General features: G+C 62.8%; 4 protein-coding genes and 1 non-coding gene across 5 annotated transcripts; all 5 read right to left on the bottom strand.

Moving 5' to 3' along the window:
• Positions 1-338: 338 nt before the first annotated feature.
• On the bottom strand, positions 339-2,777 carry LMJF_24_1460 (conserved hypothetical protein; the record flags this gene model as incomplete). Its single annotated transcript, XM_001683611.1, has 1 exon — positions 339-2,777. One exon carries the CDS (start codon positions 2,775-2,777, stop codon positions 339-341), a length of 2,439 nt encoding a protein of 812 aa, XP_001683663.1.
• Positions 2,778-4,696: 1,919 nt separating this feature from the next.
• LMJF_24_1450 (putative protein kinase) lies at positions 4,697-6,502 on the bottom strand (the record flags this gene model as incomplete). The annotated part of the gene is made up of 1 exon (XM_001683610.1): positions 4,697-6,502. One exon carries the CDS (start codon positions 6,500-6,502, stop codon positions 4,697-4,699), a length of 1,806 nt encoding a protein of 601 aa, XP_001683662.1.
• An 853-nt stretch (positions 6,503-7,355) lies between these two features.
• LMJF_24_1440 (conserved hypothetical protein) lies at positions 7,356-8,972 on the bottom strand (the record flags this gene model as incomplete). Its single annotated transcript, XM_001683609.1, has 1 exon — positions 7,356-8,972. One exon carries the CDS (start codon positions 8,970-8,972, stop codon positions 7,356-7,358), a length of 1,617 nt encoding a protein of 538 aa, XP_001683661.1.
• A 2,205-nt stretch (positions 8,973-11,177) lies between these two features.
• Positions 11,178-12,449, bottom strand: LMJF_24_ncRNA1. Its single transcript, XR_002460464.1, has one exon. It is a non-coding gene (non-coding RNA).
• Positions 12,450-13,458: 1,009 nt separating this feature from the next.
• Positions 13,459-16,212, bottom strand: LMJF_24_1435 (hypothetical protein; the record flags this gene model as incomplete). The annotated part of the gene is made up of 1 exon (XM_003721753.1): positions 13,459-16,212. One exon carries the CDS (start codon positions 16,210-16,212, stop codon positions 13,459-13,461), a length of 2,754 nt encoding a protein of 917 aa, XP_003721801.1.
• Positions 16,213-16,831: the final 619 nt, after the last annotated feature.

Here is a 16,831-nt window from a genome sequence, read left to right as displayed (position 1 = left end):
CAGCGGTACGTCTCCCGCCTCAACCCCACCCCCCCCGGCCACCCACGCCGGGCACCCAACCTCGCCCTTGACCAACAAGTGGGCGTGCGCTCAACTGTACTGAGAGGTGGAGAGAAGAGAGGAGCGAGGCGGAGAGCGTGATGGCGTGTCAGGTGCGTGCTGGAGAGCGGTGTGCACGGATCAGGGCGGGCAATAGAAGTTTTGAAAAGGAGGGGGAGGGCCAGGTGAAAGCACAATGTGATGACGGCTGGCAGCGAGAGAAGGGGAGGGGGGGGGGCGAAGAAGAGGGCACACACATGCGCGCGCGGCCAGCTCTTTTTCGTTCATTTCTCGAGTACTCACCCATTCACAGCGTACGGAGCGGCGCTCTCGTCCTCCATGCGCAGCCGGCGGTGCCCATTTCGCATGCGACTGAGAAACTTCTTCTTGAAGGAGATTTCGTGCGGATGCAGCAGCAGCGCGTCCATCGCGGCGCGGTTGCGCTGCAGGTAGGCAACCTCCTCTTCGCCACCAGCGTAGACCCCTTGCGCGAAGAGCGCAGGCAGCGACGCTCGGTGAGAGATGCGCATGGTTGACTGCTCGGCATCCGTGCGGCCGCTGCAGTCGGTGCTGCCCTGCGCCTCTCGCAAAAGGAGCGCCTGGCAGACAAGCCGCACCCAACGCATCGTCGCCGTTTTCTGAGCAGTGGAAGCAGGTCGGAAGAGTGGAGTGACGACTGTCGTGGCAGTGGCGGTGTCAGCACCGTGTGGCGGAGCAATCACGTCTTGGGCACGACGAGGAAATGCAGCATGGTCACCCCTGTCCTCCGCAGACGTCCCGTCATCGTCCGTCGTGAACGGTGGCGACGACAACGACGCCGCTGCGATGCGTACCAGTACGTCTTGCAGACTCGCGCTCAGTTCCACAGGCGACGCTGTCGCACTCGTCGAGGACGTGGCCAACGCAGCCGCGTGCTGCTCACCGCCCTGCGCCGCTGCCCCATCGGCGTACTTCACCTCCGCCGTCTCCTGCTTGGCGTGCCGGAAGTGGATGTGAGGCACCTCGCCGCGCACCACCGCCGCGGCAACCTCGGTGGCCAGCGCAGTCAGCGATATCACCAACGGCACCACTTTCCGTCGATGAAGCAGTCGCAGCCACTTATCCTGCACCTCGCGTTTTTGCGCTGCCGTGCGAGTGCTGCAGATGCGCTGCCACTGCACGTACGAATCCGGCTGAGCTGCGTCGCCGTTTGTGGCGTCAGCAGTGTCGTGCGTAACCTCACGTCGCTCGGGCAAGCCTGTCGAGAAATGAAGCGCAGCTGAAGTCGCCCGCGTATCATTAGATGTAGCACTTGGCGGCGGAGGCGGAACACCGTACACGACGACCACCACTGCACTCTGCAACACGTGGCGCCGTATCCATTCGTGCAGATGGTACAAGAGTCTGTGCTCTCGTCGGGTAAGCGCGAACTCCACCTCCGGGATCGGTGGCGAGGCTTGGAAGAACGACACCTGGAGGAGATCTTCACGCCTACGTCCGTTGATGGCGGCCACAAGCGCGTGGATGCGCTTGTGGAGCGTCTCCGGTAATGGAAGCGCCGAGGCAGACGACGATGACGCTGCCTCATCTACCTCCGTGATGCGCGTCTTGGCAGCGAAGTCGCCCTCTTTACGGCCTAGCCCAGTACCCGGGTTCGTCTCCCTCTCCTTGTGCGTCGCTGCCGGCAGTGCCTGCCGATCAAGGCACACACCACACACCTTCTGCACCCGCCCGAAGCGTCGCACGTCGAAGCGGCCACTCCACGCAACGGACAGCCGCACCGCCCTCACCGGCACCTGCAACTCGCGCGCAAGGATGGCGCGGTACTGATCTCGCAGCTGATAGCTGTAAGATGCAAAGCCCACAAAAAAATCGGGATCGACGCTGCCGTCCTGCGGCATAGCGGGCAGCGGCTGCTCGAGAATGGCACGGATGCGATCAAGATTGCGTTCATACAGCTCCTCCAGCTGCGTCCTTCCCGTCCGAGAGTTCACGTCTTCCAGCCCCCACCCTGCGTTCGTGTCATGAGCCACCGCAGACGAAGAAGCGGCGCCATCCGCAGCGGATGCACCCATGCCGCCGTCAGCGACAGAGGCGCCGTCTACGTCGTCTGCTGTCGGCATCTCCTCCGGCTGCGATGGAGGAGCGTCACCGCTGTTGTCATCATCTGGCGTCCGCAGCCGTAGTGTTTTGCCGTTTGGCTCTCGCCGCGGCCTCGGGGGTCTACCAGAGGGCGCTTGAGCTCGCTGTCTGTGTTGCTGAGACCTCGTCGTGTACCGCGAAGCCGATGATGGCAGGGAGCTTGAGGGGAGACGCTTTCTGTAAGAGCCGCGCAACCGGGGCGAATTGTGCGACGGAGTAGGCGGTGCATGCGCCACTCCCGAGAGTGATGCACAGTAGCGGCGAGGCGTCTCGAGTGCAGCGCACGACACACGCAAACCTGCGAGTAGGGAGCGCGTGCACACAGCAGCGCTGGCATCGCGCATGCAGCCGCGCGTCCCAATGGTGCAGATGCCATCCGTTCGCGCCACTAGCGGCGTTGGTGTCAATGTCGGTCGCCCTTCGCCTCTCCAGGCAGCCCGGAGGGGTCCCGTGCCCGTGCCGACAGCGGCGGCGCACTCATGCGCACGCCGCCTTTGGCGCAGTCCTCTCGCCGCTGGTTGTCCAGGAGCTGTGAGAAGACCAGCAGCGGCGCTGCGGTGCGGCAATGATGCGCTGGCGGTGGCCAGCGCCGCCATGCGCACGCATCGCGGCTGCATCGCTCGCTTGGGTGCTAGCACGTTAAGGTTGCGCACTGCCCCTCGCTTTCCGCTACTCGCGAACGCTCGTGCAAGAAAGGGTCGAGGCGGCGCATAAGACGCGTAGAGCCACGGCGGGCACAGGTACCCCGCCCCTCCACCACCACCACTACGACAACGTTCTTGTGTCACGGCGCGGTGTGAGCGAGTAGCACGCACACTGAGAGAGACGCACACACAGGCACCGATACGCAGGAAGATGTTTGCGAGAAGCAGACGACGCACGCGGTGATGTGCGTTGAGGAGAAACGACCGTGTGCCTGCGTGAGCCTGTCAGAGTGTGGGTAGTCGGCTGTTCGGTTCTGTGGAACGGCGCCAGAGCAGATGCATTCCTTGCCTTGTGTAAGATGACCAAGTGAAGGAGAAGAAGAGAGCAGGAGGCAGAGAAACAGAAAGCGTGTGATGCACTGAGAAGGACGTCGCCGTACGCTGCGCGCAGTGCGCATGCGGTTTGCAGACGAAGAGAGCGAGATACGGAGAAACGGCGCCTGCTCAAGCGCAACGGTGCTTAAGTGTGGGCGAATGCACAGGCCCGCACGTGTGTGTGTGTGTGTGTGTGGGGGGGGGGGGGGGGGGAGGCTGCCGTGAGACGAGAAAAGAGGGAGGCACCCGAAGGACGGAGGCGCGCGTCTACACAACCACATGCCACAGATAAAAGCGAATGGATGAGTATGCCACGGCATCGATGCCCGAGATGCATGCATGTGCATGTGCACAGCAGTGAGCAAAGGAGGATGAGGTGCGGTATCAGGGAGTTCCATCAAGGAGGGATAAGAAAAAGAGGGTGACGGTGAAGGAGAAGGATAAGAAGGGCGTGGCGGCGCATGGAACCTGCGCCGTCTCTTCGTTGGACATGGCAGTGGAGGAGGAGGAGGGGGGGAGGGAGGAAGAGAGAGAGACAGAAGAGAGCAGTGCGCGCTCTTGCGCACAGGCAAGCCTGCCATTCCAGACGGATGCGTCGTGGAAGGGAGGGTCTATCATGGCACTTTTCCTCCGGGTGGTCGTGTTCGCTTTCCTTTATCCGGGTGGGGCTGGTGGGGCTGGTGGGGTGGGTGGGGTGGGGTGGGGCGTCGCCTTGTGTATCCCGGTCGCTAGAGACTGCTGCAGTACCAGAACAACGAAAAGAACGAAGGAAAAGAAAAGGGAGAGCGAGAGATGTCGAACGGGTGCGCACAGCACGGCACACGCGGAGAGGATGAAGAGCGCCACAAGAGACGGGACACAGCGGGGAACGCGCACATGGTTATGTGCACAACAATAGAAAACAACCAGAGCCAACATGCAGAGCGTGTGGGTGCGTGTGTGCGTGTGTGCGTGGGTGCGTGGGTGCGTGAATCGGAAAGAAAGACAGCGGAGAAAGGCGGGCCATCTACAGACACACAGAGATGCTGCAACACACATAAGGGGGAGAGGAGAGGGAGAGAAATTCGTGAAAGGTTTGATCGCTGCTTGCGCAGGCGTGCAATTCATCCTTCGTCCTTCGCGCTTGGACGCGTCCTGTGCGAGGACGATGTCGCCGCTTCGGTTGCCCATCGACACACAGCCACAGCAGAAAGACAAAAAGGAAGAGGGCAATACACATATCTGTATACCTAGACACCAGAGAGGCCCAGCAGGTTCCATGTACATACTGTCGCTGTTAAACGAGAAGTCGCCCACGCCGAGGCACCGATGCAAGAGAAGTGCAGCGTGTGCGTGTGCGTGTGCGTGTGAGTGTGCGTGGGGATGGGGGAGAAGCGAGAGAAAGGGAAGAGAGACAGAGCAGCGGCGATGGTGATGAGCAAGTGGAGGGGGTCGTCGATATCGCGGCACAGGGCGTTGCGCTCTCACCCACACTTCGTTTATCCTTTCCCTCGATCTCTTCCCCCACCCCCTTCCCACTACTCCATCTGTAATTGTATCCACGGGTGCTGCAGCAGCTGCTGCACCGTCGGCCGCTTCTCCGGGTCGCGGATGAAGCACTGGCGCATGAAGTCTAAGCATCCTGGCGTCGCCTCCTCTTCCGGGATCTCCGTCGGCATCCCGGTGGCAGACGCAATCATTATGATAGCGGCTGGTGCACTCGTCTTGCACGGCCACGGCGGCCGCCCCGTCAGCATCTCCGCCACAGTGCACCCCACCGACCACACATCCGCCTTGTAGCTGTATCCGCTCCCGTCTCCGGACGCGTCTACCACCTCGGGCGCCATCCAGTAGGGTGTGCCGATCACGGTGCTGCTCTGCGACACAGCGTCTGTCAGCCGCCGCGCCGCGCCAAAGTCGACAAGTTTGATCTGCGACTGGGTGGCTGGATCGGCTGTGGTGTCGACCAGCACATTGTCACCCTTGATGTCGCGGTGAATGATGTGCTGGCTGTGTAGGTAGTGTAACCCGGAGAGCAGCTGCTGCGTCCAGCTGCGCACCACCGAGGGCGGCAGCGGCTTGAACTTCTTGACGAGGGCAGAGAGGGAGCCGCCGCCGATGTACTCCATGAACATGCAGACGGAGGCACTCTCCGAGTCAAAGTAGACGCCTTTGAACGTGCAGAGGTTTCGGTGTCGCAGGCGATGCATCATGTTGACCTCGCGCGAGAGTGAGACAAGCTCGAGGGCGCCGAGGTGATCTGCTGCAGCCTTCCTGTTGCCAAGCTCCACGCACTTGACGGCGTGGAAGCTGCCGTCAGGAAGGAGCCCGAGATAGACAGACCCGTAGGTGCCGCGGCCGATGAGGTTGCCCTTGCGCCACTGTCGCAGCTCGCTGGCATTGCTAGTCTGCAACATCTCCGGGGTGAGGTCGTCAGGCGAGAGCGTCGCCCAGGCCGTGTACTGCGCCTCCTCCTCCGCCGATGGCCGCAGAGACGCGATAGCCTCTTCGGTGTCGCCGCCGTTGCTCGTGGACGCCTGCGCGTCCGCCGGCCATGTAGGGGGAGTGGTTTTCACCGAGGCGCCCGTGAAGTCTGCGCCATCCGTCACTGCTGCCCCGCCCCCGTCCCTGCGTACTAGCGCTACAGATAGTGAAAAGGTGGACGGCGGACGCTGCTCGGGGGGCAGGATGGGAACACGACTTCGGTCAACGCCGTTGCCCGCACCGCCTCCCGTCGCCGCATTCTCCTGTAAGGACGAAGTGAGCACATGCTCAAGCTGGTCCGGGTCAGCCATCGATGCCAGAGGTGACCCGGTGAGTGAGCCGCCCTTGGCGTACTTGGAAGACGCGCGCTGCTCGCGCCGCCGCTGCTGTTGATCAGAAAGGGTCAGAGAAGCATCAACAGCAGAGGAAAGCACACCTCCAGCTGCCGTTGCAAGACTAGCTCGCCGCTTGGGTGTGGTGATGGAGGTGGCCTCGCTCGGGTCGCGAAACTCTAGCGCAGACGGCGACACCTCTGTCAAGGGCGGCGGGGCCACACTACCGCCGCCGCTACTTCGCTTCTTCTCGCTGAGCTTCTCTAGATCGAGCGGCCGCAGCGTGCCCTTCACGCCATCAGCCGGTGGCCCCGAGACCGACTCCTTGCCGACAGAGGCCAAGGGTGGCATTGACACAACCGTCTCTTTGGGCTTCGGCTTTCTCGCCGCGACGGCCACCGCCGCTGGAATGTCACGCCGCACGCCGCATCGGCTGCAAAAACGCGCGCTCGACTTTTGAAACGCCGTGCCGCACTGCCCACAACACGTGACCACAACTCCACCGCCGCCGCCGATGGCCGTCACCATCCTGCCTCCTTCAGGCATCTACACGGGAGTGTCCCAGCCGCTAAGGCAACTCGGGAAGGGAGAAGAGGGTGATTGGAGGCGAGGCGAGTGATGCACGTGTGTGTCAGTCGGTGTGGAGGGCTGTGTGGATCAACTACGTTGGCGAAGAGCGTGTGCGAGAAGCTGTTACGCGTGGCCTTTTACATCTATCTGATGGAGACGCAATGAAAGTGCTTGCAGGCAGAGAGAGGGTGGGAGAGAGGGAGAGGATACGCCTGGAGCGATGGAGAAGGAAACGACGTGAGCAGCAGCGGATGCACATACTTACATACACGGATATATATACATATATATATATATGTGTGTGTGTGTGCATAGACAAGTGAGGGGGGAAGGGGGGAAGTGCGGCGCGGCACAACGGCGCAGCAGAGCTGAGACGGAGAGTGGTCGGGGAAGGTGGCAAGCGAAGGGAAAAGAGCACGCGAAGGAAGAGGGAAAGCGCGTCGTGTCCCGCGCTGCCCACTCGCAGCTCGTCTGCCCTTGTGAGCATCTTGTGCGATGTCCCCCTCCACGACCATAAGGGCCGAAAAGGGGGTGCGAGAGAGACAGACAGAGAGAGACAGGGAGAGACAGAGAGACAGAGAGACAGGCACGTCTGAGGCGCTACGATGAGCGGCAAAAATCCGCTGTGGGTGCCCGCTAACGAAGTCCAGCGCTCTGCGCTTCGTGTGCTCGGCTCCCGCTTAGCCCTTCCCCACTTGGTGTTTGAAGAACGCAAGAGCGCGTGCGGGTAAATCGAAACACACACACAGATAGAGAGCGAGGTGGAAGCTTCTGCGTGCTTCCTCAACGCTTCAGTCGCCGCATGCAGTCATCACCAGCTCACATGACGATGTCGGGAGGGGGTGCAGCGTGGCTGGCGGCCAGTCTCGCTGCGATCGCCTCCAGCCGCCCCAGTCGCTGTGGTGCCTTCCGCGGCTTCCTTAAAGACGCCGATGCCAGCGGTACCTTGCGGCGTCTCGGTCTTTCGGAGCGTCTTCTCCAGCTCAGCACTTCGATGCAACGCCAGAACATGTCTTGCCTGCCGCTGGTGCAAGTCCTCCGCCATAGTGCCGTCCACTGTGATCACGTCACCCCCAGAGCGCTTTACCGCCTCGACAATGCGCTGCGCCCATGTCACCTCCGCCTCCGCTGGTGTGTATGCCGCATTGGTGGGCTCGATCTGTCCCGGGTGGATGAGTGTCTTGCCATCCAAGCCCAGAAGACGGCACTCCTGCAGACTGCGGCGGAAGCCGGCCTTGTCGGTGGGGTCGTTGAAGACAGCATCGATGACAAACATGTGATGCGCACGAGCGGCCAGCAGTACCTGCGCGGTGCTCTGCCACAGCGGCAGCCGCGCCGCAATGTGCAGGGACTCCTTGACGGCCTCACTAACGGGGTTGCCGTCGGTGGCGCCCGGCAGAGTCGAGGGTGTGGCCATGGGCAGCTGCAGCTCGGCGCTTAGGTCGTTGTACCCCATGACGGCGTACTGATACACCTGCTGTTTGCAGATAAGGGGTGCCTGCATGACGGAGAGCGGCGATTCGAAGAAAGCCCACAGCTGATGACACGGGTACACGTAGTCCTTGATGAGCTGATGCGTGCCCACGGTCGTCTTCGGTAACGCAATGCCTTCAATGGCGGGGCCCAGCAGGCCTACCAGCTGCAAGTCCAGCAGCGCCGTCGCCGGGTCGTAGTCCGGTGAGTTGATGCGAACAATTAGGCGGGGATAGGCATCGCCCGCCTCGTCAGCAGCCTCACCACCCCCAACGGCGGCGGTGGTAGCCTGGGCGGCCCGCTGTATGCGCTGCTCCTTCTGCAGGTCTTCGACAAAGGCCTGAATGTTCTCGCGCGCCCGCCGCTTCGACGCCGCGCCGACGCTGTCCTCGAGATCAAGGATGAAGCAATCCGCCGGCAGCGTTGGAATTTTGGCCAAGGCGCGCGGCTTCGAGCCTGGAACGAAAAGGACACTGCGTGGGCACAGGGTGGGATTACGCGAGATCAGCGGCGAGCGGCGCCCGCGAGTTTGCGCGTCACCGGTCTGCCCACCATGCGTTGTAGCTTCGGCTGCTGCAGCAGCGGTGGTGCGAGACACGTCGTTGCCGTTCTCGTAGAAGCGCTGCTCGACGGCCGCTTGCGCCTCCTCGGCCGCCACGGCGTCGAGCTGGCGGTCGCGATAAATCTGGAAGTCGAGGTAGAGCTGTCTCAGCCTGCCCACGACACCTTTCTCGACGCTTCCACCAGCGCTGCCGCAACGGGGAGAGCCAGTGAAGGCGGAGGAGGGCGAAGACGACGAGGACGAGAGGCTCCGATGAGGCATTCGCGTTGCCACAGCGGTGCTATCGCGCAGGAAGTGGTGCAGAAGACTCGGTGTGTGGACGAACGCCGCGGCGCCGCCAAGAACACCGGCGCAACGCGGTGCACCCCCCATGCCACCGATCAGCCTCCTCATCGCTCACAGAGCTGCCTCGCACACACACACACACGCCCCCCTCCCAAGTTGCTGGTGACGGGGCACACAAAACAATAAAAAAATAGCGCTGCTGCTCCCTCTCTGGGGTTTGCTGGGGTTTCTTGAGCAGCGGTGTGGTGCGACGGGGGAGGGGAAGTGGAAAGACGCATGTGCTTGCATGCGGAGAGCGACACATGTGCGACAGAACTGCGTTCGGTGCGTCCCCTTGATTCCTCTCTTGCGTGCCTCGGGGATTTCTGCGGGGTCTCTCCACCACGCAGAAAGCAGAAAGCAGAAAGCAGGCAGATAAGGATGATAGCACTTGCCACGATAAGGGTGATGATAGTGCGGGACACGCCGCGTGCTGGCACACCCGTAAGCATAAGCAAACCGCACGCATGCACTGGCAGACACAGGCGTGCATTGAGTCGAGCAGGAGCAGGGAGGCCGAGTGAGAACACCGTTCTCTTTTCGTTATTTTGTCGAACGCGTCATGCCACCACGAACAAGTCCGCCGATGGACGCAATGCACAACCACAGTCCACCCACCTCTGCCGCCCCACGGCGGAGTTCTGGCCGACCGGCACGAGCCGCCCTGCCGTCGTGTCGGGCCATGCGCCTCTACCGAGCTCCCCCTCTCCCTCCTCGCCTACTCTGCCGCGTACGTCCCGCTTGACCGGCACCACGCGGGCCTGGGCGTATTGCGCACCTTGATCCGAGGCGGGCCGCGTCCAGGGTCCGGCGCTCGAGGGCGGAAGCGGTGGCGTCCGGCGCGCGGCGACAGCAGGGGGTGGTGCAGGCGCATGCTGGATGAGCTCAGAAAGGAAGCTCGCTAGCCACAGGTCAGAGCCCACTGGGGCCCTGCACCCCCTTGCCTGCGGGCCATGCTCCGCCCTCTCAGTCGCCTCAGGCAGCGGCATCCCACAATGCGGTGCGGTGACTCTTCGCACCGGCCGTCGGGAGGACCCGGTGGTGCGACTCGGGGTGTCCCCGTTACGCCCCCGGCGTCTGCGCCTCATCAGCCCACCCGGTCGGGATGTAGGAGATGCCGCACGTGCCACACCCGTGCGTGCTGGGGCTGATTTGTATGGATCGCTTCACGCCACGCTCGCCCATCACTCGCGCCCCTCCGACCCCTGCATGTCTTGCTGGGACGCACCATGCCAGCTACCGCTGGCAGCGCGCGTGCAGTGCTCGCATTTTTGGATCCCTGGGACCGGCTTCAGGACGGCGTTGTTGCCTGAGGGTGTGTGTCTGGATGGCTTGCCCGCATGTGCCGCGACAGGCGGGACGCTGCTGTGAGTCTGTTTGACGGCAAGGGCATTCCTCTCTCTCCTGAATCCGTGGGCCTTGCGGCGGGGAGGGGGTGTATCAAGCTTTCTCGGATCGGCGACAGGGTGCGCTGTGGGCCGGTAAAAGGGGCGTCATGGCCGCAAGTCTCATGAGCCCAGCGCCAACCCGCACCTGACCGCCGGCATCAAGAGTCCGCAACCAACACGCGAGGGCAGGCCGCAGAACAGCTGCTTGGCATCCCCACAAAGAGTGGGAAGGGGTGTAGCGAGGCCCTGATACCGCGGTGAGGTGGCCGGCATCATCCTCAGGGGGAGAGGTGAGTGATGGCAAGAAGCAACAAAAAGAGGAGGAGGAGAAGGGGGAGTGCATGACGGTGGGCGCTTCAGTCCGTGTACGCGAGGATGTTACGAGCATGTGTGGGTGACGACAGGAGAGGCATGCGGGAACGGGAGTCGCGTGCTGCCAGGAACAGAGAACGGCGCGCCTCAAGGCCGGAGTACCTGGCCTGCTCCTCAAAAGCGTTGCTCTGCCTTTCTCGTGCAAGTCTTCGCGCGCCACAGAAAAGAGGACACGCAGAGTCAACACTCGAAAGACGTCGACAGAGGTCATACGTGTGCGTCGCCCTCGTGTTCCCGCTACCTCTCTGTACACATCGCGGCCATGTCGTGCTCTTGGCAGTGCTCCCCCCCCCACACACACACACGTGGACAGAGGGGAAGGAGGGGAGCGAGATGTGTCTCTCCGTGGGTGGTTCTGGGCACGTGTGTTGGGGGATGGAAGGGGCGACGTCTATCCCCATCACTGCCACCATCCGCCTCCTCTTCCTCCGAACACATCACAAAGTCACCATTGCCTGGACGTCGCACGGCAATGGCACGCACCACACATCTGCCTCGATGATATGCACCCTCTTTCCACGGCCTGTCCGCCGCCTCTGCTGCCGATCGTGCCTTCTTGTCCTTTCCCTCACACGCGGCCGTACCGATGTTGTCGACGAAAATGGCGTTCATCGACAGGCGCGCATACATCTCAACAGGAGAGCGCGAAAGGAGTCGGTGTGTGAAGAAATGGCCAAGCATCCGTCTTCTGCCTCGCCTTCCCATCCGAAAAGCTTCCGCTGTCATCCTCACGTTCTACGACCAAATATGCACATGACTCGCCTTCCACACGTTTCGCTAGTTTTCCAGGACGAGGTCCCGGATGACGGGGTGGAGGGGGGGGGGGGGGGGAGGGGCGCACACACACACCTCTCAGTGCGTGGTATCTCAAGGGTCCCGTGCACCCCCCCCTCCAACTCCGTATTGGACCCAGCAGCCCCACACCATGCCAAATGCCAAGCCGCCTCTGGTGGTGACCGGGCCAAGTGCCCACGGCATGGGGAGGGGGGAGGGGGGGGGGGGTCAATGCGACGTACCGCTGCTGATGCCGGCGGTCCGGCCCTGGACAGCGCAGCGTTGGAGCGACCTGAGACAGAAAGGATGCATTGGGAAAATAGAAGAAGTCGACGACGAGGTGAAACCCGCAAAACGACGCCTGCGTGGCCATGGTGGCGAGGCCGCTCAGCAGCAGCTCAAGAAGGGGCCAAGACGCTCAGGTCGGCGACTGCTGGCGGAGTCCGCGGAAATAGAACCGTGCGTGCCTACAGGCACTTGTGAAGCTTGGCGTGCAGCTCCCGCAGCTGCGCCTGTACCTGCATCAGGTCGTAGCTTGCGCGGTGCTTCGTGAAGGCCGGGTGGTTAGCGACTGCACGCACATTGGGGTTCGAATATTCGAGAAGACGCCGCTGGTCGCCACACCGCGTGGCGCCTCGTAGAGGCAGATGGGGTGAATGAAGGCATGACGTATCAACGGCGTCTGTGCCGCGACGCACTTCTTCCACAATCCGTTCACCATCGGCGGTGACAAGAACCGCGTCGACACCGAAAGAGGAGGCCGCGGCGGCCGCCTGTTGTCAGAAGGCTGGTGACGCGAAGACAGCGCGACCGTCGCTGGAGGGCAACGACAAAGCCAGCAGTCACACCTACCTACCGTTGTCTACCGTGCCGCCCCAGCTGCAGTGTCGCACGCCGGCGTAGGCGCACGGTGGCGTCGCGCCGCGCATCGTCGACCACCATCACGCCGCATCAGAACGCACGTCATCCCACTGCTCATCCAGGTCCTCAGGACTCCGCGATGCGGCGTAGCCAGAGAAGCCCGCCACGGCAAGAAGCGGGAGAAAGATGTATGGCAAAGCTGCGCAGGACATGCCACACGTGCTGGATCGCCGCTTCCTGCAGCAGGTAGCATCGTGGTGCCTGTCCGCCATGTCCCCCGTCGCCGGATGGGACTCCCGCTGCGTGGGAGAACATCGACGCAACCTCAGCTGGCTCATCGCTTCGAATGAGTTGCGCTGTGCTGCCGTATGGGGAGGAGGAGATGATGAAAAGGTTGGTGAGTGTGTGCATGAGCGACGGTGTGGCTGTCGCGCAGCTCTTGTGCACCGTTAGCCCCTGCTTCATGCATGCACACATGGGAAGCGAGCGAGCGAGAGCGGGGGTTGCGCCCACACACACACACACACACACACACACACACACTTACGTCGCGCACTCGAGCAAACGCGGGCGTAAGGTGTGAGGCAACGCGTGTGCTACGAGGCATATGGGACTGGGAGGGTTGGAAGCCATGAAGGGATGCTGGAGACGGCGAAGGGAGAGCAATCAGGCGAGTAGAGGGGGTCGAGATGGGCGATTGGAAGGTCGACACCCGGTACGACCTCCTCTCCCATGCTGTCCCTCTACTCCTCGTGCGCAGACGCCGTCGCTGTGCGGCCACCACGCTATGCTTGCTGTCGCAGGCGGGAGTCGGGTGCGTCTGCACGCATTTATCTGTGTCTGGAGAGAATCCGGACACAGCCACAAAGCAGGACCTGCAATGATCTAGATGGCAGAGAAGATGGTCAGGGTGGTAGCGGGAGAGGTGGGGGCACACACGCAGAGAGAGCAAGCGAGAGACGCTTGCGCAGACGCGCAGAGCGGCGGCACTGTGAGTTCTCCGTTGCAACAAACGACGCGCTCAGATGTAGAGCCGTAAAACGCGCACGTGCGGGTGGGCAAGGCACACGTAACTACGCGAATGTAAGGTCGAGCGAGCATTGACCGCTACCTCGGCAGTAGTCGTCTCAGTGCTAGTGCAGGCAACGCTGCCGTCCACGTCATCGGTGCTGCTGCTGCTGCTGCTTTCTTCGAGAGCGGCAGTAGTTGAGCAAGTCGACATTCACGGACTCATCGGTGAGAAGCGACACCGCGGTCCGTGTCGATGCCGCAGCAGGTGAGAACTTTGCGGACGACAGTCCCGCGCTACTGACGTCTCCGTGAGTGGCTGTAACGTCACTCGCTGTCTGCGCGCCCTGCTGTCCGAGGTGCATCACTACACATGGCACTGATTCACCGTTACCGGTGCCGGAGATGTAGGAGTCGACGCACGCCTTGTGCTGCGGCTGAGGCTCATTAAAGAGTCGCTGCACAGTGTATTTGCTTGCGGAACGCATCGTCAACTTCGCTGATCGATCCTCGCCGGGTCTTCGCCCGGGATATTGGTCGTACCCAGTGGGTATACCGGAGAAGCCGTGTAATGCAGTGGAGTGATCAAGCCTACCGCGAGTACCGTTGTCGCTGCCGTCTACACCTTCACAACCGTCAGCTTCGACGGCTCTGCCATCGAGCGGGGGCCTTTCGGAAAACCAATCGACAGGATTCCTGCGCCATCCAGCACCACCACCACCAATGCGCAAGATGGGACGACACGTCAGTGGGTCTTCCCTGTTTCCATCCTGCGGGGCGCCCGTCCGCAGTCCGCGCAGCACACACACCGACATCGGGTCTGTGGGGGCAATCGCGACTGTTTGGCCCGTCATGGGCCGCGCCTGGCGCTTCGCCCGCCGCTTTGCCGGCGGCACGCGATCATCGTAGATCACCACAGCCGCCTCCCGCTGCCGCTGAGCTGCAGTCACGGCGGCAGACTGCGACAGGAGAGGCGACGTCGCGCCCTCCGCGGAAGAAGCGGCATGTCGTGTGGGTGGCGAAGGTGGTGACGCAATGAGCGACGACGGGGGGCCGCGGCCCTGCGCACGCACGGTCTTTGGTTGCCCTGTCTCTGCCGTGTTCCCCTCTGTTGACGGGGCACTCGAGACCGGGGGGGAGCTACACCGTGGCCGCCCATCGTCTTCAATGAGTGAGAGGACAGCAGGCGTGTGCGTCGCTCCGGGCAGCTGGGGCGCTTGCCGGTGCGGTCGAGTAAGCAGGTCTAAAAACGGCTGCGACGTGGAGAACGCGCTTGTACGCGCCGCCGCTGGCGTCGGCTCCGCTGCGTGGGCAGCCCGCGTCGAGACAACGGGCCCAGGTAATGGGGGAGGCGCTGCTGAGATAGCCGCTGACTGTGCCGCCGCAGCGGGAGGGGAGGGGGATGCCGTGTACTCGCCCGGCGGGGCGCACCACTTGGGCCGCGACGGGACCTCGAGTACGCTGGACGGCACGGAGCCGCAACCTTTCGCGCTCACACGATTGTACACAACGCTGCCCGGGCCGAACAGCACAGGGCTGCCACTACCCAAAGCGCTGCTTCTGCCGTCGGGCACTGCTGTGAAGGCGGATGACGCGGCAGTGGAGGCTGCGGCTGGAATCGCAGTCCGCCCAGCACCAGCAGAAGCAGCGGCAGCAGTAGACGGCCGCGTGGTAGATGGTAGGGGTTGCCGCGGAAACGAGGAAGATGGTGACGTGTCCACCCCCGCCGCGGTGGTGAACGGCACGGTGAGTTTGCGTGTGGAAAGACCCAGTGTGGCAGTGGCCACGCCACCGGAAGGGAGTCCGGTGCTGGTCGGACTGGCAACCTGCACGGGTGCCAGAGGAACAGGATCACCATCCAAGGAAGACGACGAGCTCCGCGCCGCCAGAGAAGCCTTGCGGGCCCCCGTCGGTGACGCCACGGAACCAGCACTCGCCTGGAAAGACTCTTGTATCACTCCACTGGGACCGCCCGTGTAAACCGAGGCAACGGTGGCCTCGACAGTGGGGACAGCATCAGTTCGGATTGGCCCCATGCCGGTTGCAGTTGGCGGGGCCGGAGAACTCGGCACGGCCGTGGCGGTGGCCGATGCCGCAGGCCGCGACATCCCGCCTGCAGAGTCAGCCGAGAAAGAGGTGGAAGAGGTGGCAAAGGCGACGCCCTCGATCGCTGTGGGTGCCGACGCCTCTTTTCCTTTGAAGAAGCCTGCCACGGCCGATCGCGGCTGCACCGCACCCGTGCGAAGTGCCAGTGAGGCGGAGGCGGTCGGCGATGGCATTGAGGACACCTCTACCACCACAGCAGCATCACCAGCAAGCGCTTTGCCTGGCACGGTCTGCCTTTCCTCTTCCACCGCTGAACGCATCCTCGCCGAGGTCATCAATGCCCCCACAGGCGAGCCAGTACCCCGCAGTTGCTGTCTCGTCTGCGTAGTGTCGCCGTCGCCGCGCTCGTGATTGCCTATGCGGTGGCCCCGTTGATAAGTGTCGCTGACCCTGCCGTTATTGCTACTGCTGCCACTCAGCTTCCCACCCCACAGGTCGTTTGGCGCGGGGGTGGCGGCAGCGGCGGCTGTTGACGTCATGAAGCCTGAGGGCAGCTCAGAGCAAGCAGGTGACGAGGACCTTGACGAGGATGATGTGAACAGCTCCAGCGAGCTCAAGGACCCCGCCCGTGGAGGCAGTGATGCGGGGGCAGCGGCCGCAGCGGTCGGCAACGACGTCGTCTGCGGCGCATCCGTAGGACGAGTCCCCGCCGTCGCAGCTGCACTCGCGCCACCACGCAACCTCGAGACCGCCCCGCCTTTTCCCTCCTCGCTGTCGCTGTTGTCGGTGTCGTGACCGCCGCGAAGGCGGAACTGCCGCACCGTGACAACGGGCTGGCCGCCATCAGCGCTGGCAGACATAGTACCACCTCTACACCGCACTTGTGGAGCCGGAGAAAGAAGCCGGGGCAAGAGGATCACAGAAAGACAGAGGGAGAGCGAGAGCGCGAGCTCGCCATGTACTCGTCGTGCGATCGCTTCGCTCGCGTACGGGGGTGCGGGCACCGGTGCGAGCGTGTGAAAGCAGCGAAAGGTGCCGGAGGCCAGAAAAAGACAGGAAGGCGAGAAGGAGCGCGGAATGGTGTTCAATGGAGGCAGGAGAGTGCGTCGGGAAGGACGATCGCCGTCCCTGCCTCCCCGCGCCCTCTCTTGTGCAGTGTTTGTGCTCGCTACGAGGGGTGCGGGAATGGACATCGTGGTGTCTCCCAAACGACAGAAGGATGCCGGCGTGGGCAGCGAATCCCGTGTCGTCGTCGAGGATGATGCACAAACACACGCGCGCACGCAGGCGTACATAGACGTACACGCACCTTACGAGAAGGAAGGCAACGGACACAGAAGAAGCACGCTGGCGCGCACTGAAAGGTCGCGTGTCGCTGCTCCGGTCTACACCGACACCCCTCCGAAAAGATGACTGGAATCGACACTAACATAGAACAGATCATCACACACACACACACACACATGGATGACACACAAC

Source organism: Leishmania major, chromosome 24 (genome assembly GCF_000002725.2).
Source record: "Leishmania major strain Friedlin complete genome, chromosome 24".
Lineage (NCBI taxonomy): Eukaryota > Euglenozoa > Kinetoplastea > Trypanosomatida > Trypanosomatidae > Leishmania > Leishmania major.
The sequence above is the reverse complement of the archived record's forward strand: the minus strand, read 5'-3'. Positions and strand labels throughout refer to the sequence as shown.